The sequence below is a fragment of the Betta splendens genome, chromosome 24 (assembly GCF_900634795.4).
Source record: "Betta splendens chromosome 24, fBetSpl5.4, whole genome shotgun sequence".
Taxonomy (NCBI): Eukaryota; Metazoa; Chordata; class Actinopteri; order Anabantiformes; family Osphronemidae; genus Betta; species Betta splendens.
In genome coordinates, this window is record NC_040901.2 from 11,688,766 (window position 1) to 11,714,920 (window position 26,155).

General features: G+C 49.4%; 3 protein-coding genes across 6 annotated transcripts in view; 2 read left to right on the forward strand and 1 right to left on the reverse strand.

Annotated features, from left to right (window-relative positions):
* Window positions 1–181: 181 nt before the first annotated feature.
* Window positions 182–2,716, forward strand: LOC114849182 (acyl-coenzyme A thioesterase 1-like). Of its 2 annotated transcripts, none has more exons than XM_029140325.3 (4): window positions 182–256; window positions 818–1,281; window positions 1,374–1,576; window positions 1,678–2,716. In XM_029140325.3, the coding sequence occupies exons 2-4, from the start codon at window positions 825–827 to the stop codon at window positions 2,263–2,265; spliced, it is 1,248 nt and encodes a 415-aa protein (XP_028996158.1). In that variant the 5' UTR covers window positions 182–256; window positions 818–824; the 3' UTR covers window positions 2,266–2,716. The 2 variants fall into 2 exon arrangements, with proteins under 2 accessions (XP_028996158.1, XP_028996157.1); XM_029140324.3 differs by having other exon boundaries at window positions 212–457.
* Window positions 2,717–2,828: 112 nt separating this feature from the next.
* gpr176 (G protein-coupled receptor 176) lies at window positions 2,829–25,031 on the forward strand. Of its 2 annotated transcripts, XM_029140323.3 has the most exons (4): window positions 2,829–3,805; window positions 5,146–5,398; window positions 6,157–7,345; window positions 24,318–25,031. In XM_029140323.3, exons 1-4 carry the CDS (start codon window positions 3,616–3,618, stop codon window positions 24,372–24,374), a joined length of 1,689 nt encoding a protein of 562 aa, XP_028996156.1. In that variant the 5' UTR covers window positions 2,829–3,615; the 3' UTR covers window positions 24,375–25,031. The 2 variants fall into 2 exon arrangements, with proteins under 2 accessions (XP_028996156.1, XP_055362604.1); XM_055506629.1 differs by lacking the exon at window positions 24,318–25,031 and having other exon boundaries at window positions 2,841–3,805; window positions 6,157–8,147.
* ncoa1 (nuclear receptor coactivator 1) overlaps window positions 11,582–26,155 on the reverse strand; it is a 28,909-nt gene continuing 14,335 nt past the window's right edge. Inside the window, exons 6-22 of one of the 2 annotated variants that reach the window (XM_029140320.3) lie at window positions 25,904–26,081; window positions 25,165–25,344; window positions 24,354–24,446; window positions 24,024–24,164; window positions 23,436–23,583; window positions 22,116–23,085; window positions 21,773–21,991; window positions 21,352–21,685; window positions 21,080–21,259; window positions 20,859–20,973; window positions 20,605–20,773; window positions 20,194–20,511; window positions 19,818–19,919; window positions 19,154–19,568; window positions 18,895–19,063; window positions 18,608–18,797; window positions 11,582–18,535 (exon numbers count right to left, since the gene is read on the reverse strand). In XM_029140320.3, coding sequence (XP_028996153.1) covers window positions 18,356–18,535; window positions 18,608–18,797; window positions 18,895–19,063; window positions 19,154–19,568; window positions 19,818–19,919; window positions 20,194–20,511; window positions 20,605–20,773; window positions 20,859–20,973; window positions 21,080–21,259; window positions 21,352–21,685; window positions 21,773–21,991; window positions 22,116–23,085; window positions 23,436–23,583; window positions 24,024–24,164; window positions 24,354–24,446; window positions 25,165–25,344; window positions 25,904–26,081 — 4,101 coding nt within the window. In that variant the 3' untranslated portion in view covers window positions 11,582–18,355. Of the gene's footprint in view, window positions 18,536–18,607; window positions 18,798–18,894; window positions 19,064–19,153; window positions 19,572–19,817; window positions 19,920–20,193; window positions 20,512–20,604; window positions 20,774–20,858; window positions 20,974–21,079; window positions 21,260–21,351; window positions 21,686–21,772; window positions 21,992–22,115; window positions 23,086–23,435; window positions 23,584–24,023; window positions 24,165–24,353; window positions 24,447–25,164; window positions 25,345–25,903; window positions 26,082–26,155 lie in introns of both variants that reach the window. The other variant, XM_029140319.3, reaches the window with a different exon arrangement.

Genomic DNA, 26,155 nt, shown 5'->3' on the forward strand with positions numbered 1-26,155 from the left:
CCACGAGGAACTCTTAGGAGATTATTTTCTTTCTAGATTGACGCAAATTTTGCCTTAGACTGAAAACAACTGAACAAAAACATTTACAATAAATGATATTTGAATATACAATGAGTGACGAAGATAACGCTTTATGGTCTCCAGGCGTTTCACCTAAAAGGACCCCCCCCCCCCCTCCGTTTCAACCAAGTGGTTGCGTCCAGCCTCGGCTTCCTGTTGTGCTTTTCAAAGCCGTCTGTTGCAGGGGTGAATTAAAGTATGCTCCTTAGTCGGTTTCTAGATTTTGGGCAATAATGTTTAAATTAGAATGCACAGTATGGCGCCAGGTTGTATGCCCATTATGAGATCGTTCTTAACAACAGTGGCGGACACAGCTAGCTAGCCGGCTAACTAACCTTCAATGCAGCCAGTTGATGTGACATCTAGCTAACTAGCTAAATGCTAGTAATGCAAATACGTACGTATGTTGGTTTCCAATAGAGTCAGCTGTTGGCTGCTTCAGTCGCCGGCATCCATCCGTTGGTTGTGTTTAAGCTGTGGAATTGTCACGTAGGCTACGTGACCTTTGACACAGTGTCCCTGCGACCTCTGAGCATTTCTGTATTCGCTTAATTTTACAGAAATAACTTGATAAGTGATAAGTTGAGCCGCATTGTGTGATATTGTTGGATATTTAGTGTTTGGACACTGGGTGACCTCACGACACTGCCCACTGTTTTTTGTCACCCAACATAAATAGTGCTGTAGATTTTCACGTGAATATTCTTTATTAAATATATGTTTTCTGTTATTTAAATGCTCCTTTTTCACTTGACAGAACGGCAATGGCAAACTCACAGATTCGTCTGAAAATCCTCCCCAGCGCTCGCTGCCTCTATGATAAACTGGTGCAGCTGAAAGTAGAGGGCCTTTCCCCACACAGACCAGTGGAGCTGAGGTCCAAGGTGGTTGATGACCGAGGAGTCACCTTCAAAGCGTCCGCCGTGTACAAAGCGGATGAAACTGGAGAGGTGGATGTGTGCCGTGCGCCGTCTCTGGGAGGCAGTTACACTGGAGTTCAGCCCATGGGTTTGTTCTGGGCCTTGGCGCCGGACACGCCGCACAGCAAATACCTGAAGAAGAACGTGCTCACCCCATCACTGGTGGAGATAGAAGCGCTGAGTGGGGAGGACGGTGGGGTTCTGGCCTCGGGAACCAACGAGAGAGTATACATGACAGAGGGGATGAAGAGGGTTCCTGTGCAGGAGGGCAGAATACGAGGCGTGCTTTTCATACCACCAGGTTTGTTGTGTGCATCCTGAATGTCAGTTGTGTAGAATTTGCAACAATATCCGACTCCGCATTCCTTCTACTATTAAATGTCTTTTCTCCAGGAAAGGGTCCGTTCCCAGGGATTGTGGATTTGTACACTTTTGGTGGCGGCTTAAGTGAGCCCAGAGCCAGCCTGTTGGCAAATAAAGGCTTTGTTGTTCTGGCCCTGGCCTATTTAGGCTACCAGGATTTACCAAAAAAGCCTAAAAACCTGGATTTGGAATACTTTGAGGAAGCTGTGAACTTCCTGAGGACAAGACCAGAGGTTAGTATTGATTTAAAGAACCAAAAGGAATCTTTTAAGATGTTAATGTCAGTTCATATGTCTATTCTTAATATAAATATTAAGTTACTGTGTCTTCACAGGTTCAAGGTCCTGGGATTGGCATCATTTCGATCTCTCACAGTGGTGGTCTGGCTTTGACGATGTCATCTCACCTATCAGGCATCTCAGCAACTGTGTGCATTAATGGCAGCAATGCAAACACTGTTATTCCATTACACTACAAAGGCAACGTTATGCCTCCGCTCACGCCCATCGTAAAAAACGTTAAAATCACAGAGTCTGGGCTTTTCAGTATACGCGACGCCTTGCCAGACCCTACCTTGGAAAAGAACAAGGCGTCATTGATTCCAGTCGAACGTGCCAGCTGCCAGTTCCTCTTTGCTGTTGCAGAAGATGACCACAACTGGAACAGCTCTATGTTTGCAGAGAAGGCGGCACAAATACTGAGAAGTCACGGCAAAGAATCCTTTCAGGTGGTTTCTTACCCCAAAGCCGGGCACTTTTTGGAAGCCCCTCACACGCCTTTCTGTCCGTCTGGGTTTCACCCAGCCGTAGGGATGAATGTGGTGTTTGGTGGGGAGCCAAAGGCCCACTGTGAGGCTCAGCTGGACCTGTGGGAAAGAGTCCAGGAGTTCTTCAAGAGCCACTTGGGCAAGAACGGTTGTTAACAAGCAGCGCTGCGTTAATGACGCCCAGCACTTAGCCAGAAAATGCACAAGCATGTGAAAACATCAGATTCTTGCCTTTGTTAGCCTTTAAACAAACATCTAAATGTTTTTGCACTAAAAGTATGTTCTTCGGTGGTAAACGTAAAAAGTAAAATACCTTTTTGCTCATTTCCACCAAGGCGAGAGAGGCTCAGAAATTACCATTATGTGCAGCACATTAAAATGTTACTGTTTGATTTGCCATTCTTCCACATTATGGGCTGTAGAATACTAACTCACATTGAGTAGTGTGGTTAATTACAGTCATTAATCATTTGGGGTGAGCTAAGATGTCTGTACGCGGCCTTCCAAGTTGGTGATGACAGTGAATCTTATTAAGATTCCTTTGTGTTGTATGATGTTGTAATGTGTTGTTTTGCTGAACATATAAAAAGAAAAACACTGAACTACAGTCAATGGATGAAGATTCTTGAAATGGAAACAGTGAGACTATAAGGCTCCATATTAACAGACATTACATTTAAACGTAAGAACGTTTACCTGAACTAATTAAGCCGTGCTCTGGAACCCTGTGGTTCTGACCTGTCCTCCGTGATGAGCACAATGGCTCCTCTGTCGTCAGTCAGAACATTAACCCACGGACCCACGTCTGACCCGTGCTGTTGGCTGTTCTCGGGAATGTCACAAGCTCCCGTGATCGTGTCACATTCCTGTGACTGAGAGAAAGCAGCACAGAGTCAAATCGGACACTCTGCCTTTTTATTTGACGCTTTGAATTCCAGACATCACATTTTAAATATAAAGCGCAGCTTTTGTTTCGCTTTGCATGGACCGTCGCTGGTGATGCGGCCGCACCGCCAGTCGGTGACTTCCTCGGTCCATTAGAAGAGGAGGGGCTCCGCTCCTCAGTCTTGCACCTCAAGCTGTGAGGCGTTCGGCGGCAGCTCCGCAGCCTCTGACACGAGTAACAGCCCGACAGACGCCGAGCGGCGACCACGCTCCCGAACCGAGCCTCCTTGCGGGGGATGGACGCCTCGTTGCGGGCCGGCGCGGTTCCGGGCGCGCGGGGTGCCCGATAGCGGCGTCCACGCGCGCATCCGCGCGGCTCCGGCCGCTTCCTGCCATGCACCCGAACGGAAGCGACGGGGCATCCGTCCGCGGCCGCTGCGCCGTGCTTTCTCCCGACGCGTCTCGTTTGTCGTCGACCTGAGCCGCAGCTCCACTGAACACCGGCGGCGAGCGCTTGTTTCTGGACGTCATCCTCGCAAACAGCTGCCGGGTCAAATATGCCTGTTTACCAGCGGTAAACCAGCCGCCTGAAGGAGCGGACGCGCCGCGGGCTGGACCGACATGGACAGAGGGAACCGGGCTGCGATGGTCGGCTACGACGCCGCTAATTTCACATCAGCCCACATCTGGCTGGACCTCCAGAACACCTCGAGCCCGCCCGGGCTGAGCGAGCGGCGCTTGGTCCGGGAGCGAGCCTACCGGGACTTCAGCACCGCGATCCAGGTGTTGATTCTCATAGGTTCGCTGCTCGGTAAGGTCCTGAGACACACACACACACACACACACACACACACACACACACACACACACCTAGAATAAACCCTAATCATCAAAGACTTTATGGCATAATAAAATTAATTAACAGTGAATTAACTGTGATAATGACTTTCCATGATCTTTAATTGATAAAGCATAGAAGATGGACAGTGTAGATCAGGATGATGGATGCTGTGGACACGTCAGTCCCACAAACAACGCGTTCAAATGAAGAACATGTCAAAGCGACTTGACACAACATTATTTGGTTCGGGTCGTGCTGCCGTCATGGGAGGAGCTGGAGCGGTTGTGTTAAACATCAGCGGTCCACATTTGAATCTGAATCTGGCTCTGGGATAAATGTTGCTGCTGGTGCCGATGGTGGTGTCGGCAGAACAGGACCCTCCATCACATCACGAGCAGACACATAATCCTCTCGCCTGGAAACGAGCACGGCATTTGAATGTGCTGTGTCACAGATGTTGCCGTGGCGCTCGGCTGCAGCCGCCGGTGCTGTTTGAGGACGACGAAGTGGCCGCTGTGAGGGTCGGGTCAGAACCGCTTCTAGCTCAGCGTGGATGAAGCGCCTCCGAACGGGTCCTCCGTGAAGGCGCCTCCTCTCTCTGGGTCAGCTCATGCCTGCGCCGCTCACCTGGGGTCAAAGGTCAGCGCCGGGCCTGCAGCCTGATGAATCCCACGTCCTGCTGTTTGTGTGATTTTACTGGGACTGTACGTGTGATTAACGTGCTACAGCAGCCGTGGAATCAGGTCTGAGTGGAATCAACTACAGTGGTTATAAGACCACGGGGGGGAACGCAGGAAGGCGCTGAGCGCTTCACTCGTGTCCAACAGAGGCTGAGTCTCAGCTCCGTCTGTGAGCACATGTGGGAGCGTCAGGTCCAGGCGTTCAGGTGATTAAAGGACGGGAGGGATCAGCGCTGGCGGCGGAAAGACGCGGACATAACACCACGTTGGCCTCAGAATGCTTTAAGACATGGGCATAAAGTACAAAGCTACTGTGTAGAAATCACAAACGTGTTTGAACAGTGATTGTTTGTCCAGAGCGCAGCGGCTGAGCTCCGTTAATTAGCTCCGCGTTGGTGTTTTGTAACTGCGTTTCTGAAATCCCAGTTAGAGATTAGGGGATTTTGCTCAGACCGACTGTGGCCTTTTACAGACATAAGCAACACTTGGTCTGGTGAATGGGCTGCTTCCAGCAGAGAACGCTCCACTCTGACCAGATGTTATAACATCTGTTAATCACATCAGCTCTAACAGATGAAACCTGGCATCGGCAGTGACTAACGCTGGTTGTTGACCCCCCCCCCCCCCCAGGAAACGCCACCATGCTGTGGTGCACCCGCCGCACCAACGTCTTCAAGTCGGTGACCAACCGCTTCGTCCAGAACCTGGCGTGCTCGGGCCTGTGCGCCGGCGTGGTGTGCATCCCCTTCGACGCGGCGCTGGGCTCCAGCCCCCGCTGCTGCTGGTGGCTGCACGCCCTGCTGCTCTGCAAGGCCGTCAGGTTCCTGCACAAGCTCTTCTGCTCCGCCACCGTGCTCAGCTTCAGCGCCATAGCGCTCGACAGGTGGGTCCCGCAGTCCGATGGCGCCACGTTGTGGAGCCTTTTGAGACGGACGGGTTCTCTAACAACAACAGGTCCTGGTGCTGTCGTGCACAGGTCATTGTTGAGTGTATGAACAGGCTCCTCTGTGTGAACACTCGCGTAGTAACGCCAACGTTCATGTAGATGCTGCTGCTATTAATAAAGCCTCACAACGGCCCCGACACGCGCTGCAACGACCCACAACCGCACAGGACCGACGCGAACGCAGCCAGAACGCTGTCGAGGCGCTGAATCATTCAATCGGGAGCAGGAGGAACGGGAGCTACAAGTGCTGATGGAGAGAAGCCGCTTCACGCTACGAGAGACCGTCTACATGCAGCTCTGTCATAACGATGAGATTCTGCTGCCGCCGTGCGCTACGAACACCCACGTGAATCCATCAATGCGGAAGATGAATTCGTAGGTTTATGGCTTCGCTTTCCCCCCTTTTCCCTTTTCAACCAGCTCGTTTTTACGTCGTCGTCTCGGCATCAGACGCGTTTGTTGGCGTTTTGATCAGCAGCAGCGTCACAATCAGAGCAGAGAAGAAGAAGACGCGTTTTAATGTAGAATCTGCGCGGCCTCGCTCTTTCCTCTGAGTTTCTCCCGTAGGGCTCTGCTTCAGACAGAAGGTCACGGGGTCAATCTCGCTTCACGGCCGCTTATTTCAGGCGCATGCGCGGCTGCTTGGTGCAGTAACGCAGCATCCGGTGCTCTGACGCCGCTGTGCTTCTCCGCAGGTACTACTCGGTGCTGTACCCGCTGGAGAGGAAGATCTCCGACGCCAGGTCCCGAGACGTGCTCATCTACATCTGGGTCCACGCGGCCGTCGCCAGCGTCCCGGTTCTGGCCGTGACCAACGTGACCGACGTGTACGTGGCGGCGTCGTGCTCCGCCGAGCCGCCGCGCTCCCCGGCCCACGTGGCCTACGCGCTGATCTACGGCGTCACCACCGTGCTGCTGCCGCTCGCCGTGGTCTTCCTGCTGATGCTGCTCGTCCGCCGCGCGCTCAGCGCCAGCCAGAAGAAGAAGGTGATCATCGCCGCGCTGCGCACGCCGCAGAGCAGCGTCTCCATCCCGTACGTGTCGCAGCGCGAGGCCGAGCTGCACGCCGCGCTGCTGGCCGCCGTGCTCGCCTTCTCCGCCTGCAGCGCCCCCTACGGGGCGCTGGCGGTGTACCGCGCCGTGCTGCCGGACCCGGAGCAGCTGCCGGCGTCGCTGTTCCTCACCGCCCTGTGGCTGCCCAAGGTGTCCCTGCTCACCAACCCGCTCTTCTTCCTCACCGTGAACCGCTCGGCGCGCCACAGCTGGCTGCAGCAGCTGGCGCGCGTCCACAGACGCTACAGCCGCCGCAACGCCGTCCGCAGCGCCGGCCTGGCGTCGCCGGGCCCGGAGGGGGCGCTGGGGGAGCCGGCGGGCCTGGAGGCGGCCGGCCGCTCCGGCAGCCAGCTGCTGGAGATGTTCAACATCGGCCAGCGGCAGATCTTCAGGCCCGAGGAGGAGGAGGAGGAGGAGGAGGAGGTGCAGCACGAGGGCCCGTCCCAGGTGCCCGGACACTGTTCTGGGCCAAAGGAGGACCTGAGCGTCCGGCCCAGACTGGGCAGCGTCACCATAAGCGAGCACGTGCAGGGTTCGGGGGCGCTGGTCATCACCAAAGAGGCCCCCCCCGTCCCCCCAGCGGCCCGGGCCTCACCTGCGCACGCGTGCTCCTACACGTCCTCGTCCCAGGTGGCGCCGGCCACGCCCACGGAGGCCGAGGACTCCCCCCAGTTCGGCTTCGGGCCGTTCGAGCTGCCTCCTCAGTGGCTCCCGGAGACCAGGAACAGCAAGAAGCGGCTGCTGCCGCCGCTGGGCAACACGCCCGAGGAGCTGATCCAGACCAAAGCGCCGCGGCCGCGGCCCGAGCGGAGGATCAGCCGGAACAACAAGGTGAGCACCATCCCCGCGGTGGACCCGTGACCCGGTGGACCCGACTCGGCCGGGGTCATCAGCGACAGCCGAGGGGGACGGAACCTGACACCCGCTTTGGATGTTGTCACCCATAATGAATGGGCTGATCAGAACTTATCAGCACACTCATACGGGCCAGTAGGTGCCTGCTCTGCCTCCTCGCTAACAGCTAGCAGCTAGCTAAGTTGCTATGTTAAGCAGCTTTAGAGGGTATTGTGGTTATTGCTGGATAACGGGTGGGGGGTTCAGGTTACAGTTAGCTAACACAATACAGCTAGCTATTTGCTAAGTTATGCTCGCTAATAAATCAAAATCCCAAACTTCGATCCTCCCGTCGGAACAACAACTGCTCAACAGCGCCCCTACTGACTGCTGGTTAAATCATCCGAGCCGTGATCAACCTTACGGATCAATGACGACCTACTGCACCTATTCACCGCTGCCAGCAGGTAGATGGGCACCTACCGGCCCGTACGTATGGGCTGATAACCACTGATAATGACCATTGAATGGCTGACGGACGCACCGACACCGGCTGATATATTTTTATAAAAAACAACGTTTTTGGAAAGTGTTCATACTGTGATTTCACTGTGTACATGCACACGTCTGTGTTGTTTGTAATCAATGTTTGATCAACACGTGGATGTTTGAGACTCATCTGCCACGTTCAGAATATGTCGTAGTCGTCGTTTGTACTTTAAAACGTACGTGAGTTGAGATGAAAAACGCTCTTGTACAGTTCACATGTGATAAAGAAACGCGCCGTTTTCTGAGTGAAGTGCTCATTTGTTTTCTGCAAAGCAAACACAAACTGAAAAATCAAAGACGCCCTCATTGGAAAAAACAGTCAATGCTTTACTTTCATTGAATCGATTGTATGGATTTCACATAAGTTTCCTCGTGATCGACTCCTCATTCGAAATGTAAACGAGGCCACTGCTGTGGGAGCGAGCAGAGGCTCGGGGACATTGTTTACTTTCACGCTGTCGCAGCTCCGGCTGACGTCAACGTCCACGGAGAGCCGGGGTCCGGGCCGTCATCGGGTCAAACACAGATCAGCCGCTCACGCGCCCGTGAACTCCTCCAGCAGCACGTGGCGCCTCCGTCCTCCTTCGCGAGGCCACTGTTTGTGCGTGGGCTTCAAGTCACGGGGCACAAACAGCGTTCCGTTCGTTTCTGACCCCGTTGCTCGTATCGGACTTTGCACCTGAGCTCCGCATCCTGTTTGTGCAGCTGTGAAGCTCAAACCAGGCCCGTACGCACACAGCACACTGAGGCAGCGGTCCCGGGTCCAGACGCGGAACCGGAAGTAAAAACTCCAACAAGACGCGTTCAACTATTTACAACCAACAAACGAGTCTTTTGCTTCGTTTTTCACAGCTTTGCAGCGACGACCGCTTCAAACTGCAGCGAGGGATTCACACGCGTGTTTTTTTCTCCAGCGTCCGTGGTTCAGGGTCGGTTGGATTCACGCTGTCACCACATTATGATTATGAAAAACAATAAAAGACAGAGAGAAGCGCAGCTTCCTGGTCATTCGTCTCAAAAACAAACGCAGAAAGAAAAAAAACTTTTCAGAAACTTCCCTCACTCTGGTTGCCATTAATTGTAATAAGTGGAGGCAAAGGCTATTGTAATTAATGCCGTTGCTAGGCAACAGGTAACCCAGATTCTGCGGAGCAGGTCCTTTAGCCGCTACAGTGTTTCCTTCCTCGACGCCGACTTCAAACAGAGCCGAGCGCCGCAGCGTCAGACTGCGCGGCTTTAATCTGGACCGTTAAAACGCACAGTTCTTTCAACGCCCGCGCAGCTGGTGAAACCGCTGGTCCGTGCGCTTCGTGCGTGACGGGAGTGACGCTGCCGGTGTCGGGTCACGTCGACCGCCTCTGACACGTCCACACGACGCTTCCTGAGCGCAGCTGGCGCCTCCTCAGCTCCGCACACGTTGAAGCCGACAAAGACTGAGGCTTCGAGCGTTGAAGCGAAGCCGCAGCTTTTAAAGGTCCACATGAAGAAACGCCATCGTTCTAGTGAGAACCGCAGCTTTGTAACCACAGGTTACAGTAAATACCAGCGTTAATGGCTCTGACAGCAGGAGCAGCTTTGCCTTAAGTGTCTGTGTAAACAGCTCCAACCTACGAAGAGTTTATCACTCAACCAACGTTTTTATACGAGACTCATTAAAGCCAGTTTCACAACATTAAATTCATAAATGCACTGCTCACAGGGAAAGTGACCGTCACAGGTAACACGCGGTCAAAGATCTCCAGCTGTGGCACCAGGTGATCGATGCGACTCCCATGATGCATCATTTTGCCCTGAGCATGAATAAAATCACAATTGCTCCATGTAAAACAGGGCAAACACAGTTGAAATCAAACATATTTGAGCCCCTGGGTTCCGTTTTGGCCGTGGGTGAAGGTAAAGTGCTGAGTGAGTGTCGGCAAAGGACACGGGAGAGAGCGAGATGCTGAAGAGGAACAATTACTGTCCCCGCGCGTGTGAATGGCAGCCAGTAAATATCCCCATGGCAACCTCTCCCCCACTTCCCAGAACAGCAGTGATGCTGGTGAACGCAGGAATACATCAAGCCATTACCTGATCCGTGTGACCCACATCATTTAAATATCCAACCTTCCTGACGCTCTAATATAAAGACGAGCCATTTGCTGCAGATGCTACAGAAACAGACGCCGCAGCAGGAAAACTCTTCCCAGACAGAAATAAAAGCTGTTCCATGCAGTGAAGTACAGCAGAGGGCACTTCACTGCACGGAACAGCTTTTATTTCACGTAGATCCACTTGAATAAAGGTTTTATGCATGACGTGTCATTAGCTGACATTTGCTTCTGAACAGGACTGTAATTCCTCACGGTGCTCATTTACTGTGACATTTCATTTTCTAAAATTGCTCACTTGAGCAGAACCTTAAGGTGATGAATGGCTAATTTTAACTCATGATATACTTCACAATGAAAATAAAACTACTACTAAGTCAAATTGGATGTGATGCATTGTGTCTCAGCTCTTCTGGTGCATTTCTGGTTTACATCCAAACCAGCCACTTACTACGATGTATGAAAGATGAGACACATACAAACAAATCATTGAAAGCTTTGCTGCAGAAAAAGAAACCGGGGTTTGTGATGTTGTTTTATTCTCAGAAGGACGTATAAAATTAAAAAAGGATTTTTTGTCACAATCACAAATTTACTGGCAAATCCAAATTAAAGCAGCAAATTTTCTGCCAACAGGGGGCAGTGTTGTCCCATATGTTATGGGACACATTCTGCAGACAGAAAAACAAATATATTACGTCGTTTTATAAACAAGTTTAGTTTTATATAAGTTGTACCAATTAATTTTAGAAATCTACGCAGAAACATCTCTCACTGTCAGAATCTTCTGTGACACATTCTACTGTCTTTCTGAGGAGACCTGGGTTTTTAACCAATCAGAGAAGACCAATTAGTTCAGCTGACTCTGATTGGTTAAGAGTGTAGCGGAGCCGGAAGTGGCTGGTAAAGCGGAGGGGATTGAAACTGTCTCAGATAATTTCAGACACTTAAATCACAGTGTGTTGATTGTTAGAGACTTATTAGATGCATTTTTTATTTTTAATATTTTTAATGAGTTGCAGACAAACCAGACTAAGGATTCTGAGGATAAATATATATGCTAAAATATACAGTTGTATCACCTTAACTTACTGTTTGCTGGTCGCAGTAATTTTTATTAACTATGCTTTAAATTAAAGCATGTAAAGCATTTTAACGTTTTAAGTTAAACGTTACTTACCTGATTCGCGTGTTGCTCCAGACGCACGGTGTGGTCCGGGATGCGTTCAGGGACTCACAGCACTCAGACTTTCAGCCGTTTTCACACATTCTGTTATTCTAACCTCGTCGGGTCCCTGAACACATCATCATCAACATAATATCAGCTGCAGCTGTGGTGATTTGGCAGCTCGATCTATAAAAAGGTGTCTCTAAGAAAGAATCTAGCAGTTTTAATGGAATTTAAACTTTATTACTTTTACTACTATTATTTTGTTGCGCATACTATACTTAAAGCCTTGTTTTAAGGTGAGATGCAGCATTGCGTGTCTTGGAGGGTAAAGTAAAAAAGCTGTAAAGTCAAAAAAGCTCATCTGCCAAAATGAGCCGTTTTCATACTTTAAGGTTCATACAAAAACATACATGGACGACCTGCTGCATTTCAAATGGTGCTTTTATTGCAATGTGTTGCATTCCCACATTCATAGATGTTATAGATTTGTTAGTCAAAGCATCATTTCCTCAAGGTTGGCATCCTCACCTTGGAAAAAAAAGCAGAGGGATCAAACGCACGAGGTGTTTGTGTTTTGAGTGTAGTAGAGAAACGTGTGTGTGTGTAAACTTGAGCAGCCACGAACATTAGAATGATCAAACCTCCAAATTTAGACTTCCAGTAGATGCAAATAGTTTTTAATTGTCAAAGAAAAAAGGAAAAAAAAGGTTTAGTTTGTCTATCAGCCTACAGGGCTCTCACTCCCTGCAGGGACTGGACCCGGCCTGAGACTGATTGTCTACAACATTCCAAAGAAAAGGTAGATTTCTTTATATTCACGTTACACACCTGAACAACAGGATCGGGGGTTTAAAAAGAGACAGAGAGGAAAAGAGAAAATATAACATGCATAAAATTCTCCCAGATGAACATTGTCACTCATATTGTCTTGTAATAGCTGCTCCGATGCCTCTTTAAAAACAAACTTTACATGAGTGTAATATACAAAACTGGACAAAAATGAATAAAATGTATACTATATATTTATATATATATATATTTATTTATATTAATTTGTACAAGGGAGAAAGTGGAACCTTGGTCTTTAATGTGAACATCCCCGAAGCAACACAAAGTGGTGGTTAAATAAGAAGCCTTGGTTTTAAAATGTCTGAACCGTTTCTAACCTCAGTCCCAATAAGGCAGCACTTGACCAACTGATACACAAGGACTTAGCGGTGCACGAATGCCATGAACAACCAATCCGGCCGAACAAGCTGTGATTTCTGATCCTAACTTTGAATGTGAACACGTGGACAAAGCGCTGGTTGATCCGACACTAGGCTGCACAGAAGCGCGGCGAGGCAAGCGGAGGAGAGAGAGGACGAAGTAGTGCAGTACTGTCGCTTAATAGCAGAGGTCAAGTCTCACACAAGCACGGATTCGAAGCACGTGGACGAGCTGCAGGAGAGGAAATGAAGCCCTGACTGGCGTCGATGGCCGCTGAGGCGGTGACGAGAGCAGGAATGTGTCACGATTCTAACGGGAGGGTTTAAGAGTCGGCCTGGGGTGCGATGGGGGGGGGTCACCTGAAGAAGACTGGCATAGTATTCATACTGAGGACACGGGAGGTGCATGTGGGCAAAGGGCGGTCACTAAAGCTAGGTTCTTCACCAAGAACCCAAACGCGGCCCAGTTGAAAGGAAAGGGCTGAAGCGGAACGTGGAGGTACATTCAGGGGCACGCTGCTCGTTCGCCACACGCGGATCTGATTGGAACCGTTTCTGATGGCCGTGTCACTCTGAGTTAATCTGGTATAAAGTGCAAAATTAGATTGTATTTGCAAATTCCTGGAATAATCTGATTAATCTTCTACGTGTGTAAAAAAAGTCATTTATAATACAGTAAACTTTTTTATAAAGGTGAAAAAAGGTTTTAAAAAAACCCTGGTTAACAAGGTTACTATTGTTAAACAGCAAAGGAGCAAGCTTTGCTGCAGAAAGTATATACACGAGGCACCTCAAGTTTGGTATAAAGTATTCAGCTAATGGAGAAAAAGGTTTGCTTGTGTGATGAGGGTAAAAGCTGCAAAAGCTCGTTACTAAGGTGACGAAAGTCCCCACTGACGGAGCATCGTCTGCGGTTGGTGGAAAGTAGAAAAGTCTCCCTTCTGAAATGACGGATGTGGTTTCGCTCCAGTGTTAATTCTAGTCGGCGCGAGGAAACGCTCGTTTCCATAAGGTGCATAGCTGACGGTTGCAATGTTCCCGTTCGTCCTGTCAACGAGCGACGGCGCTTCAGGAGATGTTTGAGTGAATCTGAGCTCAGTCCGACAGCGAACAGCGGTGACGAAGCAGGAAACGCAGGTCGGCCGCTACATTGTCTCTTGTCCACCGATGAAGACGTTTGCATATGATCCTTTGAACGTGAAGCTTTGGTCATTTAACTGTTGACAAATGCAAACAAAAAGGCTACATCAGTCAGAAAATGGGAAAACTAAGTCCCACTTCTCTCCAACAACCAGGCAATGCTTCTCCACAAAACCAAGGCTCCACTCTCCCAGATCTGCTTAAACTTTTGACAACAGAGAAAATTAAATAATATGGCCTTTTTTTTTAAATTAACCCGTACAAAAGCCAGTCCACACTGCTTCTCTCAGTAAAATCACATTCAGCAGTCGCTAAAACCATTCTCTGGCATAGTTAATGTGAAACACCCACAGGTACTGTGCAGGGTCTAAAGAGTAAAAGAAGAGAAGAATCAACCCAGGACATCTTCGACTTTTCCATCTTAGAGAACACCAGATATACAGTATTAATCACACATACATACGCACTCACTGATAGTCATATACATACATACATCATCGGAAAAAATAAAAAAGTAGAAAATCAAAACACAAAATGAAAACATGACGGAGGCGAGTAGTTATTTACCACAAACTCGGAGCACTACTGTTTTGTTGATTCTGAACAAATACATATTCACATTTCTCTGTTATATACATTATGTTAACATCTTCAAACCAACGTTATAAAAAAACCTAACCTTGTACCTGTTACTGTTACTGTAGTGAGGGACTGTCGGTTCCACTGAATGGCTGTTGCATTAAAAAAAACAAAAACAAAAAAAAACAAAAAAACAGATGACATACGCGTTGGTTGTATTTGGCATGTTGTTGTGTCGCAGCATAAGCTGAGTTTCTGCATTTAACAGGGTTGTAGAGGAAACCACTTCCATAGGAATGCCTATTCCACGCAGAACTGTGAGAGGAAAGAGGGCCGGGCTTCAATACTGTACGTGTGAAACCATCCAAGTACAAACCAAACTTCCAGAAAAATACATTCTTCCACTCTGTGCAGCGTTCGCCTCTCCTGTATCCTACATCCTACTCGTTCAGTGGCACAGGACCGTCCGACGCCTGCATTTACACTGTGACAAACAGGAGGACGTCCACTAACGCTCAGAGCAGCAGCGAAGCGGGACCGGAGCGTCCGAAGAGCGAAGTGTGACCCAGGCACAGAAACGTTCACTGCTAAATCTACTGAATGAGACAGAGTCCCAGCTGCAGCTTTACTGCCCTCTACTGTTACAATACGTCAGACTGCTGGAGTCTGGATGTGACTCAGGACCTCAGGACACATCACTTCCATTAACAATCAACTGTTGTAATTATCATTTTTCTCCTCTGTTTCTAGAGGGGCTCCATTAACAGGTATAAAGTAAAAACGTGGCGGCAGAAAACTACAGAAACGTGTGAAAACATCTGTAGTCCTGCGGTCAAATCAACTCATACAGCGACCCAACAATCTGCGCACAGTGCAAAAACATGGTCAAGAAGGAAAGATGATGAGGTAATAAGGTGGCGGCGATGACTTATCCACATGCTGATCTAATAAATATACAGACAGAAAAATAGAAAAAATAAACTCCGTTTCAGAAAGTCTTGGTAAACCATTTGAAAAAATATCTCCCCGACTTAAATGCTTAAGATTAAAGACTGCGACTGTTCCTGTGCCACTGTTCAGGTGCATATTGCGTCTGCACTGAAACGTGTCCCATCCCAGCTGCACACAAAGTGGTTTCTCACATGGTTGGAGGAGTCGATGGTTGGAATGTTGACCTTGCATACTATCCCTCGATAACGTTGTAACGCTGTAAAAACAGTACACAGGAAAGCCCTATTCTGACAGCGCAGCATCCGGCTGCATGTCGCTGACCTAGTGTGACTGATGGATTAGGTAGTCGTGAGCATGAGCGAGAGGTCGGCGCGGTTCGTGGAACCCTCTCCACAGGTTCCACTGCGAATACTTCATGACAGACAGAAAAACAACAAAAAAGGAAGGAAGAGAAACAACCGACCCCAAACTAAGATTCACACACACAGGCTTCGTTCGATCAGAGAGCTCCTGGTGGAGCTGGAGGACAGACGTGGCCGATTGCACGGCGGTGAAACCGCTGAGGACTTTCGTTGTTACCGTTTGAATTGGGCGGACGTTCCCTGATGGAATGAGTCCTGTGTAAAAAGGGCTTGAGCAGCAGAGGGAGACCAGATCTGCTCTAGCGTCCTCCTCTTTGGGTAGTGAGTCAGACCGAGCCCTAAGAGCTGATGTGAGTGTTATGATATAAAGCTTGTAAGTGTAACTTCACATTGACTTTAATCATGTAAAGATTATTCAGAGGCAGCGTCTCTGCAGGCTTTTAATTTCCTCAATTCCCAGTAAGGTGTGTACTTGGTCGCACGTCTGCATGTGAAATCGATTTGTTAATAGAGGTCTGTTATCGCTGAGAGAGACAGTGTCTGACTGAGCAACAGTAGTCAACAGAAAACTGTGTGTGTGTCCTTGCGGTTACATTGAAGTGGGGCCCTAAATTCATGTTTTTCTATAGCCACTTGTGGGGCCCTTTGGCTGGGCCCCACAACTTTGAAGGCCTTTTTGAGGGTCAAAATGGGATTTTAGGACCGAGGTTAGAATTGAGTTTTGGTTCGGATTAGAGCAAAGGTTTGACGTCTGCCTTTAGTTGTGATGGTTAGGAGTAGGGTGAGGGGCTAGGGAAGGCAGTATGTCAATGGTGGGGCCCCACTTTTATAGCACTGCAAGGCTGTGTTTGTGTGTGTGTGTGGCCAGTGGAGTGAGGTCTTCATCTGGGAACCAAAGGTGGAGGGAGAAGAGGGTTGAATCCCAAAAACATAAACAAACAAAAAAAACAACACTGATAAAACAGATTTGCAGACGTTGAGGAGAAAATACAAAGAGAGTCTTTTTGTGACTCAACCCCATCCTGTTGTGACTCAATTTCATGGCATCTTCAAATTATCAATCACATCTTTGTTAGCAACTTCTATTACTAAAGCCTCTACTTAAATGTCATTATATAGGAACAATACCCTGAACGGCGCCGTTTGCTGCGACCACAGCCGCAGGTTGAGCCTGTACTCGCAGCAGCGGCGGCATTTAAGGTATTATTATGCTTTTTTATACAATGGTTACACAACACAAATGTACTGTTTGAACAGATTTTTGAAAGTATTGTACATACATAAGAATAAAAAAAAAAAAAAAGAGGAGGAAGCAAGAAAAGGTGGCAATCTTGGTCACCACGAGAGAAAGCACAGCAAGCAAACGTCCCGTTTCCAGGACGCGTGGCTGCTGGGAGCGCTGAATGAGGTCTAGCTGGATTTAAACTCGTTCAATTACAAATGTAGAGTTTTCACATTTCAGAAGACGGAATAACTTCCTCCTCCACTGCAACGTTGAGCATTAGAACAATGTGGTGATGCCAAAAAACATGAGCTGACAATGTTTGATTTAGAAAACAAAAAAGAAAAACCTGGATCCAATCACATTACACATAGTTTTGCTGTTCTGAGTAATGAATTAATTACACTTTTTTAAAAATGGAAAGCTGTTAGAAGAGAAGAGTGAGCTCATCCCCAAGTCTTTGTCCTTCTGTACTGTACAACACTACCCGCCTGCATGGTGCACGTGGCAAACAACACTCAGACTGAGAGATAGCACAAGAGAGCGACAGAAAGGGGGGAGAGCGTGAGAGAGAGAGGGAGAGAGAGCCCGACAGGGCTCTGTATTCACAGCTGCTGAGGTGTGTGTGTGGGGGGGGGAGGGGTGTAAAATGTGATGGACAGACAGTTAAATAATCATAACAGTCTCTTTCTATACTTTGAAAATAATAAAAATAAAACTTTCCCCCAGGGGAGAAAGACACTTAAGTTCCAAACTGAGCAGCATCCAGTCTGTCTCCCAACCATCCATCCATCAGTCAATCCATCCTTTCTGGCTGTTGACAAAGCTTGTTCTGATGACCATGAAGATGATGACGGTGAGAGCAGAAGAATTTTTTAAAACAAAACAATAAAAAAAAACACTAAATTTAAACAGAAGACGTAATAGAATAAACATGTAGAAGAAGAAGCAGAGCTTGGGAAAACTCCACCAGGCACTGTAGCTGATAGAGAGAGACAGTCACAGAACCAGCTGATACTGAGCTTCTATCCCACAATGCCACAGAGGTCTGAAACCTTAACATTCCCACATCGCTGAGAGACAGGTAGAGTAAAACAAACGTTTAAAAAAGTCAGAGGTGCTGCTGCGTGGGGCACGCCCACATGTTAAACGCTGAGCACAGCTGTACACGGCAACTCATGCTCCCAGGATGCACTGCTGCGACGGCCCGATGAAAACCGTCCCATCAGAAAAAAAGAACTAACAACAAACCAACAAATAAAAAGGAGGCCGGCCCTGATTTGACAGTGACGACAACTTGGCAAATCTACAATGATGTTGCAGTTGTTTTCTTGGGTTAGGAAGCAGGAAGTAGGTCACAGAGGAATGAGCAGCAAGACAACACTGCCTTTAATAGGCTGAGGCAGACAGACAGGTTGTCAGACAGATTAGACAGGCAGGTTTAAATACTCTGCTGCTCCTTCTGACCAGAGTTCTTCTTTGAGTACTGGGTGGCAAAACAACCGTCCCCAAGCATCCCGCGGCACAGAAGCGTCGAGGCCGTCAACTCCCACAGCCAGACCTCTCTGCGCCGACACTCTGCGTCCGCCCGTCCTTCCTTCGCTCCATCCATTCATCCATCCATCCATCCAAAAGGTGAGACAGAGACAGCAATGGGTCTGGTGCACCGACCTTCGAGGAGGAGGCGTAGAAGTGAGAAGTAGAAAGAGTAGGAGAGCTAAAAGGGTGGGAGGTGTCACTCAGTGAGCAGCTGCTGGAGGAGGCTCTTCTGCTGCGCCTGGTTGTTCTGGGGGCCCTGTGGTCCGGGGCCCTTCTGTGCGGCTGCCGCTCCGATGGATCCCTGGTTCAGGTAGGAGTCGCTGCCAACCAGGTTCACCGTGCACTGGACGTCTGCAAAGACCTGAACCTGCTGCACCTGTAGATGAGACAGGGCTGCGTTTTAGGACTCTTCTTCACGGTGTTCGATTGAAACAGACAAAACACCGACCTGCTGGTCGCTGCACACTGAGCCGACGTTGCTGAGGTTACTGTTGCTCATGCCGACCTGCTGCCCCATGGGAGGTAGCGAGCCAACACCCCCGGAGCCTCCGGCCATGGAGACGGTGATGCTCATGTTGTTGTAAACCCCCTGCTGGCCAAAGTTCTGCCCTGCACTCTGCCCCGATGGGCTGAACAGGCTGGAGCAGAGAGGAACAACGAAAGAGGCCACATATTTATATATAATTGCTGTCAGCCTGAATCCACGGCAGTGCTCGCATGTGTACGCCCGCTAACCTGTTGCTGCTCATGCTGGTCTGCTGCCAGCCTTTCATGTCGGGGGACTGGTAGCCGAGAGGCGCAGCTTGCTGGAGCAGAGGACTCTGGGAGGTGGGGTTTTGAGGCGACAACAGTGGGCTGGTCGGGCTCATCTCAGGAGGGAAAGGTGGGTCTTGCTGGACCATAGCTTTCAAAGAAAAGAAAATAATCTCTTATTTTTTAAGAAAAAAAAAATCAGAACCATAAAATGCTGCAACTGTGACAGCAAGGAACTCACCAGAGCCTACAAACTGCTGGAACAAGCCCTGCTGGATTGAGGAGTTGACGGTGCTGCTGAACTGGCCCTGCACACCGCTCATCAGCGTCTGGTTACTCACAGGGACTCTGCTGGGCAGCTTGGTGTCCAGAGGGCTGAAATGACTTGGTGAGGTAGGGGGGTTCCCCGCTATCGGGTTGTACCCTGGTGGGAAGTTGAACTGCTGCGGCTGCGGCTGCTGCTGCTGCTGCTGAGGTGTTGCGGTGGAGCTTTTTGGGGCCCGGACAGCTCCGATGGGGCCCACGGCTCCAGCTGGAGCGCCTGGTATGTTCTGTCTCATCAGCATGACCTTCTGTTGGAAAAGCTGGCGCTGGCGGTGCTGGATGCTGTAGAGTTCCCTCTGGCGCTGGGCCAGCATCTGAGCGTTCAGTGGAGGCTGCTGAGAAAAGGTTCAAAAATACTCAGTCAATAAAAATCACAGCAACAGGGCTTAACCACACTCTGAGACCTTACTCACATTACACTAGCAATGTATTCTGATCCACTGTGAATATTAAAACACAGCTTTAAGCAGCTTTACATAATATTCTTCAAAGCTGCTCAATCTGTGAACAAATGACTCTGGGAGTCTTTCAGACACTGTTGGAGAGCGGCAGTTGTTATGAGGGTGGCTGTGTTTGCTCACTTGCGAGGGCATCTGAGGTTGTTGAACCCCCTGGCGTATCCCCATGTTTGCATGCTGGGCGCCTGCAAGAAATGGATTCATGCCTGCCACTCTGTTCTGGAGCTGAGACGCCGCGGTGGAGGATGAGGAGAGATTGAAAAACAAACGTGACAGGTGTTTGTTTTATGGCAGGATTAAGATCAGCGGGCGACACTTTGCGTAAGGAAAACACTGCAATGCCTTGAGCAGCCAGCAAAAATGAATTGCTGTTGTGTCACCAGTGCCCACAGCAACTTACATCACACTAAAAGTGTAGTGATGAAGGTAAAATACTCAAGCTATGATTTTAAGCTCCATCTCTGAATAACAGGAAAAACACAGGCCTGTGTGTCCTCACCTGCTGTGGGCCCTGCAGTCTCTGCTGCAGCTGCAAGCGCAGCTGGTTGGGCGGCAGCCGGAGCTGCGGAGCCGTCCCCTGGGGCCGGGCCATCCCTGGCCTGAGACCTATGCCTGCCGTCCCACCGGGGAAAGCCCCTCGAGGGGACCCAAACCCCAGACCCGGTGTCCCCATGGTGGCGACTTCAGGCGGAAACTGAGGTTGTGGAGCCGGTGTAAACTGGGAGGCGTAGGTGGGGAGTTTGGGGTCTATGGACACTGGGGTGGCAGTGGCCTGCTGGGGCGGGAAGGTTTGAGGCAGAGGCTCGAAACATCCACCCTGTGGAACAGTTAACAAAACAGAAGCGTAAGAACCAGTAACACTGCATACTGAAGCTGCTCTCTGAAACGTCTCTTCCCATCACGCGCTCACCTGAACAAGTTTGTCGATACCCAAGGCCTTGTCCAGCTCCGCCAGTTCACTCTCATCGGTCCCACTGAGGAAGGACACCAGCTGCTCCAACAGAGCTTTCTCGTCGTTTCGGCCTTCAGGCGTGGTGGGAGGGCCGAGCACCTCGTCCAGCGTGCAGGGCACACACTGCCTGCTCACACAGATCCGATATCGTCACAACGCTGCACCAGGCTCAAGCATAACTAATTCTTCAAGTCGCTTCAAGTTACACTTACTCTTGTGGTGATGCCAAGGGAGCCTGTATAGGAGCTCCAAGACCATCAAACGGCGAGGTGTCAGACAGAGCCAGAGGCTGGAACTGGGAATCTCCCACGTCCATCTTAGTTAAGCCTGAAACAAATTTAAATCAAGACAGTAAGACATTTAAGTGGAAGGTCAGGAAATGTGTGTAAAGTGATGTATAACAAGAAGGTGAAAAACAGGAGCACGTATGTACCAGTGGTTGAACTGAATGGGTTGATACCGTCCGTCTCTGGGAAGGGGCTGCCGTCTTTGGTGGGCTGGAAGGGGTCTCCCTGTCCTTGGGCCTGTGTCTGGCTTGGTGTCGGAGGACTGCAGAAATCAAATGTCTGACTTTGGAGGCTGCAACCGGAGGGCGGACCTCCTTCGCTGAGACCTGAGGAACAGACAGACGACAACAATGCTCACATCTCACTTTTATAAAAAGTCTATTAATCTATTCCACTCTTTGCTATTTTCAATCCGTACCTCTGTTAGGGGTGCCAGGAGGCTCTCTCTTTACGTTCACGTTGCGGGGAGTGCCCTCCCCTGGCTGGAGCTGAATGGGTGACTGCAGTTTGAGCTGAGGGGAAGGGGAGTGGAGCTGGGGTGACGGAGACTGCAAATGGGGAAGGGACTGGGGCTGAGATAGAGGGGACTGAAGCTGAGGAATGGGGGACTGGAGCTGTACTGGGGGCTGAGACTGGGAGTTTGGAGACGGGAGTGGGAGGCCTCCTCCAGGTGTGGCTGAATCGTCACTCGTGCTTCCAAGGCCAGGCAGCAGCTGGGTGAGAGGGTCCATGTCGACAGGTCCACCCGACGTCTGAGTGAAGCAGACACAAATGAAGAGGGAAGAGATTAAAGATAAGGAAAACAAACTTGATTCATAATAACAAGCCTCTATCTCTACCGTGGAGTCTCTGCTGTCCTTGCGGCTGTTGCGGCGGTTCTCTCCAACGGGACTTGGTTTAGGGCTGATGCAGGCCGCGTTGCTGGATTTGGATGCGCCTCCTCCTCCTGCAGGCGCGGAGCCCGTACAGGCTGCTCCTTCTCTGTTGCCTCGTTTCTCCACCTTCACCCTGACTGTCTGCAGGCTGAGAGCGGACGGAGGCGGCAGGTCTCCCAAGTCCTACAAGCACAAAACACTGTTTCTGCTCCAGCTCCTCGCTAATAAGGTCACAGCGAGGTGCAAACCACTGTGAACCTGATGAACGCAAGTCAGCTGAAAAAAGCAAAATAGGATAAATCATTACCTTTTCATCGGTGTCCAAAAGAAACCGGAGCAGCTGGTGATCCTGTGGCTCCCTGGAGCTGGACCTAGGAGGTGGTGAGGTTAGGGCTGGACTTGTGGGCGGCTCCTTCTTAATCTCAACTTCATTTTTATTTAGTCCTTCCTCAGTGGTGGCAGAGGCGTCGTTGGGACTACTGTCCTGGAGCAACCGGTGGAGGATCTTATGCCGTTCTGTTAGAGTGCTGTGAGAGGCAGGGCAGTGGGGGGTCGGAGGGGGGTTGGGAAGATGAGGTGATGATGTGCAGTTGATGCTGTTGTTGTTGGATTCAGGTCCTGTACCATTGCAATCCAGGAGCTGACTGAGCCTCGGGTTCCCAAGGTGTGAGGCAGAAGGAAGAGGGGCTTTGACTGAGTCCTCTCCTCCTCCTTCTCCTCCTTCCTGGGGTTTCGCTGATGGTGGCCGAGTTGAGGAGCTGGTGGGTGTACTGGCTTGTCGCTGAAGGACAGGGGAGGACAGGGAGAAAGACCCCGTTGACCCACTATTACTATCACCACCAGACTGCTGCCCATTGAGGTTGCCTCCACTGCTCAGTGCCCCAGCTGGGGAATGGTGGCCTGCTGTGGAGGGAGAAAAGGGGTTCCCTGGTACTCGAGGGCTTCCCCCTAACCCAGGACTGGCCCGTGGCATCCTGGGTGGCAGAAAAGAGGTAGGGGTGGCTGTGAGTGGGCTGCTCAAAGGAGATGGACTGTTGACCTGTTGGGCACATGTCCGATTGGGCGTCAGGTAGCCTGCGGGTGTGGCTGGGTTGAGTCCGTGGGAAGAGGCGTTGCTGTTGTTGGGGTGAAGGCTTGATGCGGCGAGGCTGGAGCCTTGATTCGAGTTGCTGCTGGGAGGAAGGGTTGGGGAGCGGGATGGAGTTTGGGCAAGGCTGCCAAGGGTCTGTGGAAGGCTGGGGTTAGTGTTTTCCTGAGAGCTAGCAGTGTTGTGTTCCCTGGGAGACAGAACGAGAACAAAAGTTCACTGTAACCCAGAAACCAGGCAGAGTGAGAGTTCAAGGTTAATGTCCGTGCTTATAACTACACAACAAAATGGATGAATCAATCAATTTACCATGGAGGAATGAGCGAAGATTACACAAAGACATGTGGCAGCCTAGTAATGTAGGAGGGAGGTCATAGAAACGCATTTGGGCTGATCATTTTGAGCTAAAGCGAATCCGGTAAAAATGGTAGAAACAAATGACGCAGCCAGTTGCCAGTTGACATGTGTCAGAGTCCCTATTGTGTTTGCTCCGCAGAGCTCCATGGTCACATCAGCATGCGTTCAGGTTTGTACCAGTACCTGTCAATAGTGTGAATGCCCATGATGAAGGGCTGGACATCAGGGTTGGGAGGGCAGCAGAACTTGCAGCGCGTCTGAGCGCTGAGCGCGGTGCCATCACTGAGTGTGAAACGGTACAGAGGGCTGATGGCGGTGCCATGGGTCATCACTGTGGGAGGCACACACACGCACACACAAACACACACACAAACGCATGCACGCGAGCACACAAAAAATACCAGACAAACAATGTTTAGACTTTGGTCTAATCTCCTGTTCGTTATCTGCCTTTTTTATATCCCCACATCAACAATAACAATTTGATAGTGTTAAAACATAGTTACTTAGTATTTAATGGTTCCAGGAACTTGAATACAAAGATAATACAACATAACAAACTTGGTCTGTTTTTTGTTTTTTAGTCAAACCAAAAGCCAAATAAGTAAACCTAAAACCAAGATTAAATGCTAGATGTTTATACGTCTACTCCTGAGGCCATTCTCCCATTTTCTTTGTCTGAAACTGTAGTAACTAAGACTCAGCTGTCAGAAATCGTGTCATAGGTTGTGATGGTGAAGCTCAGACAATTAACTGGTGCCGGCCGCTCACCCTCCTGAAGCAGCTTCTTGGCGTGGGAGGGCTCCTTGCCCTGCGGCTGAAAGAAAGCGTAGATGCACTTCCTGACCAGGTCCTCCCAGCCAGCTCGGCCCGTTGCTCGCAAAGCACTAGTTTCTATGGAGATGATCTTCCCTGGAGAAAGAACAGCACCCCACACATACACATGTATTTATACATAAAAGTTCAGTTAAACATCTGCTGGAGCCTCCATAATTCGGAACTCAGAAAATGTCATAATTATACTCACAGTATCATTAATGTAATACATTTATTTATCTTTTACAGATGTTGACTTCACAGACAATCCTGTGTATGTGTTACCTGTGGGGTCCTGCTTCGTGATGAAGGACTCAGTGTTGACAGGCTGGGCGCGAGGTAACCGACAGGCTATACAGATTAGGCAGCTCTGCAGGTCTGAAGGAGAGAGGACATGTGTCAGCCAAGGCAAAAAAGCAGAGACGACAAAAGGAAAGGAAAAAAAACAGAAGGAGCAGATGCGATTGACGCGTTTCAAGTAAGATACAAAAGATGCAGATGCGGCCAGATGATGAAGCTTTACCTCAACATCTAATTTACACAAAACACCTCATTTACATTTTAGTAATATCCTCCTCAAGCTCACTCTGCTGGTTGGAAACAAATGAAGACCTGTCAAAACTTTTCATTTGGGTCTCTGCGTGAATGAGCTACAGCTTGGAAATGTGTCGAGTGAGCCATCAATCAAGTCTGAGACGCAAACAACAGTCGCCGAGACAGAAAAGAGCAGAACGCTGTCAGTCAACGTCTGAAGGAGACAGAGCTCACGAGCAAAATAAATCTGCAATGCAGGAACTACATCGCACGCTTCCATCAAGGCCATTGCACCAGTGGCTGACAAAATGTGACACGTCCTTCAAGATGCTGGTCTCTGTCCAACTTCCACAGCCTTGTCTGAATAGTTTAAAGAAGGTTCACTTCAATGGTACAGACTTGATAAAAATAAAAAGTCAGACACTAATTCATCCATCAATGATTTAGCACATTTTTCAAGTGCGAAACTAACACTTCTCTTAAATTACGTGAATTCCTCTCAGTACCTGGTTCTATGTACATGTAGCAGAGCATTAAGAAAACAAAAACGTGTTTCACGTACCGTCGCCCTCTTCCTGCACGGTCCGAGGCTGGGACACGGTGAAACACTGCATGACCTCGTACTGCTGCCGAGCCTCCAGGTTCTCTGAGTCCGCCTCGTCCGGCGGCCTCTTCAACAGGCGAATCTCGAAGGTGTGGCTGTTTCTCCGGCCGAGTTCCTGTGGCCACGGCACGCCGTTGACTGGGCGGACACAAAACGTGACGCCGTTATCGACCACAGCTTGGAAAAGTTTAAAACGTGACGGTCAGAACACAAAATGAATCGGAGAGAGAGCATTTGTGCGATTACTGCTGCTCAAGGTTCTAAAAAAAAAAAAGTAACACTACAAAAGAAGACAAAGTCATGGTTTCACACCTTCCTCGCTCGCCCACACAAACGAAGCCGCTCTACTCCAGGAGCACTTAAAACTGCATTCATTTAAAATCCCCATCGCTCATCCTCCTACAGTACCTTTGTTCACAGCTCTTAAAACTTGCCTTAGCCACAGAACGATCCATTAATAGAACACGTTAATTATGAGTACTAAAGGCTATGTACTGATTTTGCAGCCAAAACTAATTTCCTAGGTTTCACTGCCTGTTTAATGAGTTTTATTGGCATGGAAACTGTCAGATTTAAAACTACTGTAAATGCAATTAATAAATATGTATAAAAAAACAGCCTCTGGCATCTAAACATGAACAGGATTTAAAGCAGCAGATTGCATTGACGTGATTAGAACCTACACTCCGTCACTCACCCAGGCTTTTAGGCAGCAGAATGCGTACGATTTTATCGTGGTCCCCCACATGGAGGATGCTGTAGACACTTGAGGTCATCAGCTCCTCCTGGGTGTATCCAAGGTAACCCGTCACATTCTCAGAAACAAAGACGATGCGGCCCTCGCGGTTGACGACAAAGAAAAACCCATCAAGGGCCTGAATGGGAAGAAAATGAAGGAGATGAAAGAAAATCAGATTGTGTGTGTTGACTGAGAGTAAACAAGTGCGTG

What these genes read in the sequence shown, in the direction of transcription:
- LOC114849182 (XM_029140325.3), top strand. Translation starts at nt 825, where the DNA reads ATGGCAAACTCACAGATTCGTCTGAAAATCCTCCCCAGCGCTCGCTGC. An exon ending in CGTGCTTTTCATACCACCAG is followed by an intron (nt 1,282 to 1,373) that starts GTTTGTTGTGTG and finishes TCTTTTCTCCAG; the next exon opens with GAAAGGGTCCGTTCCCAGGG. An exon ending in TCCTGAGGACAAGACCAGAG is followed by an intron (nt 1,577 to 1,677) that starts GTTAGTATTGAT and finishes GTGTCTTCACAG; the next exon opens with GTTCAAGGTCCTGGGATTGG.
- gpr176 (XM_029140323.3), top strand. Translation starts at nt 3,616, where the DNA reads ATGGACAGAGGGAACCGGGCTGCGATGGTCGGCTACGACGCCGCTAAT. An exon ending in AGCGCCATAGCGCTCGACAG is followed by an intron (nt 5,399 to 6,156) that starts GTGGGTCCCGCA and finishes GCTTCTCCGCAG; the next exon opens with GTACTACTCGGTGCTGTACC. An exon ending in GGATCAGCCGGAACAACAAG is followed by an intron (nt 7,346 to 24,317) that starts GTGAGCACCATC and finishes TATCTTTTACAG; the next exon opens with ATGTTGACTTCACAGACAAT.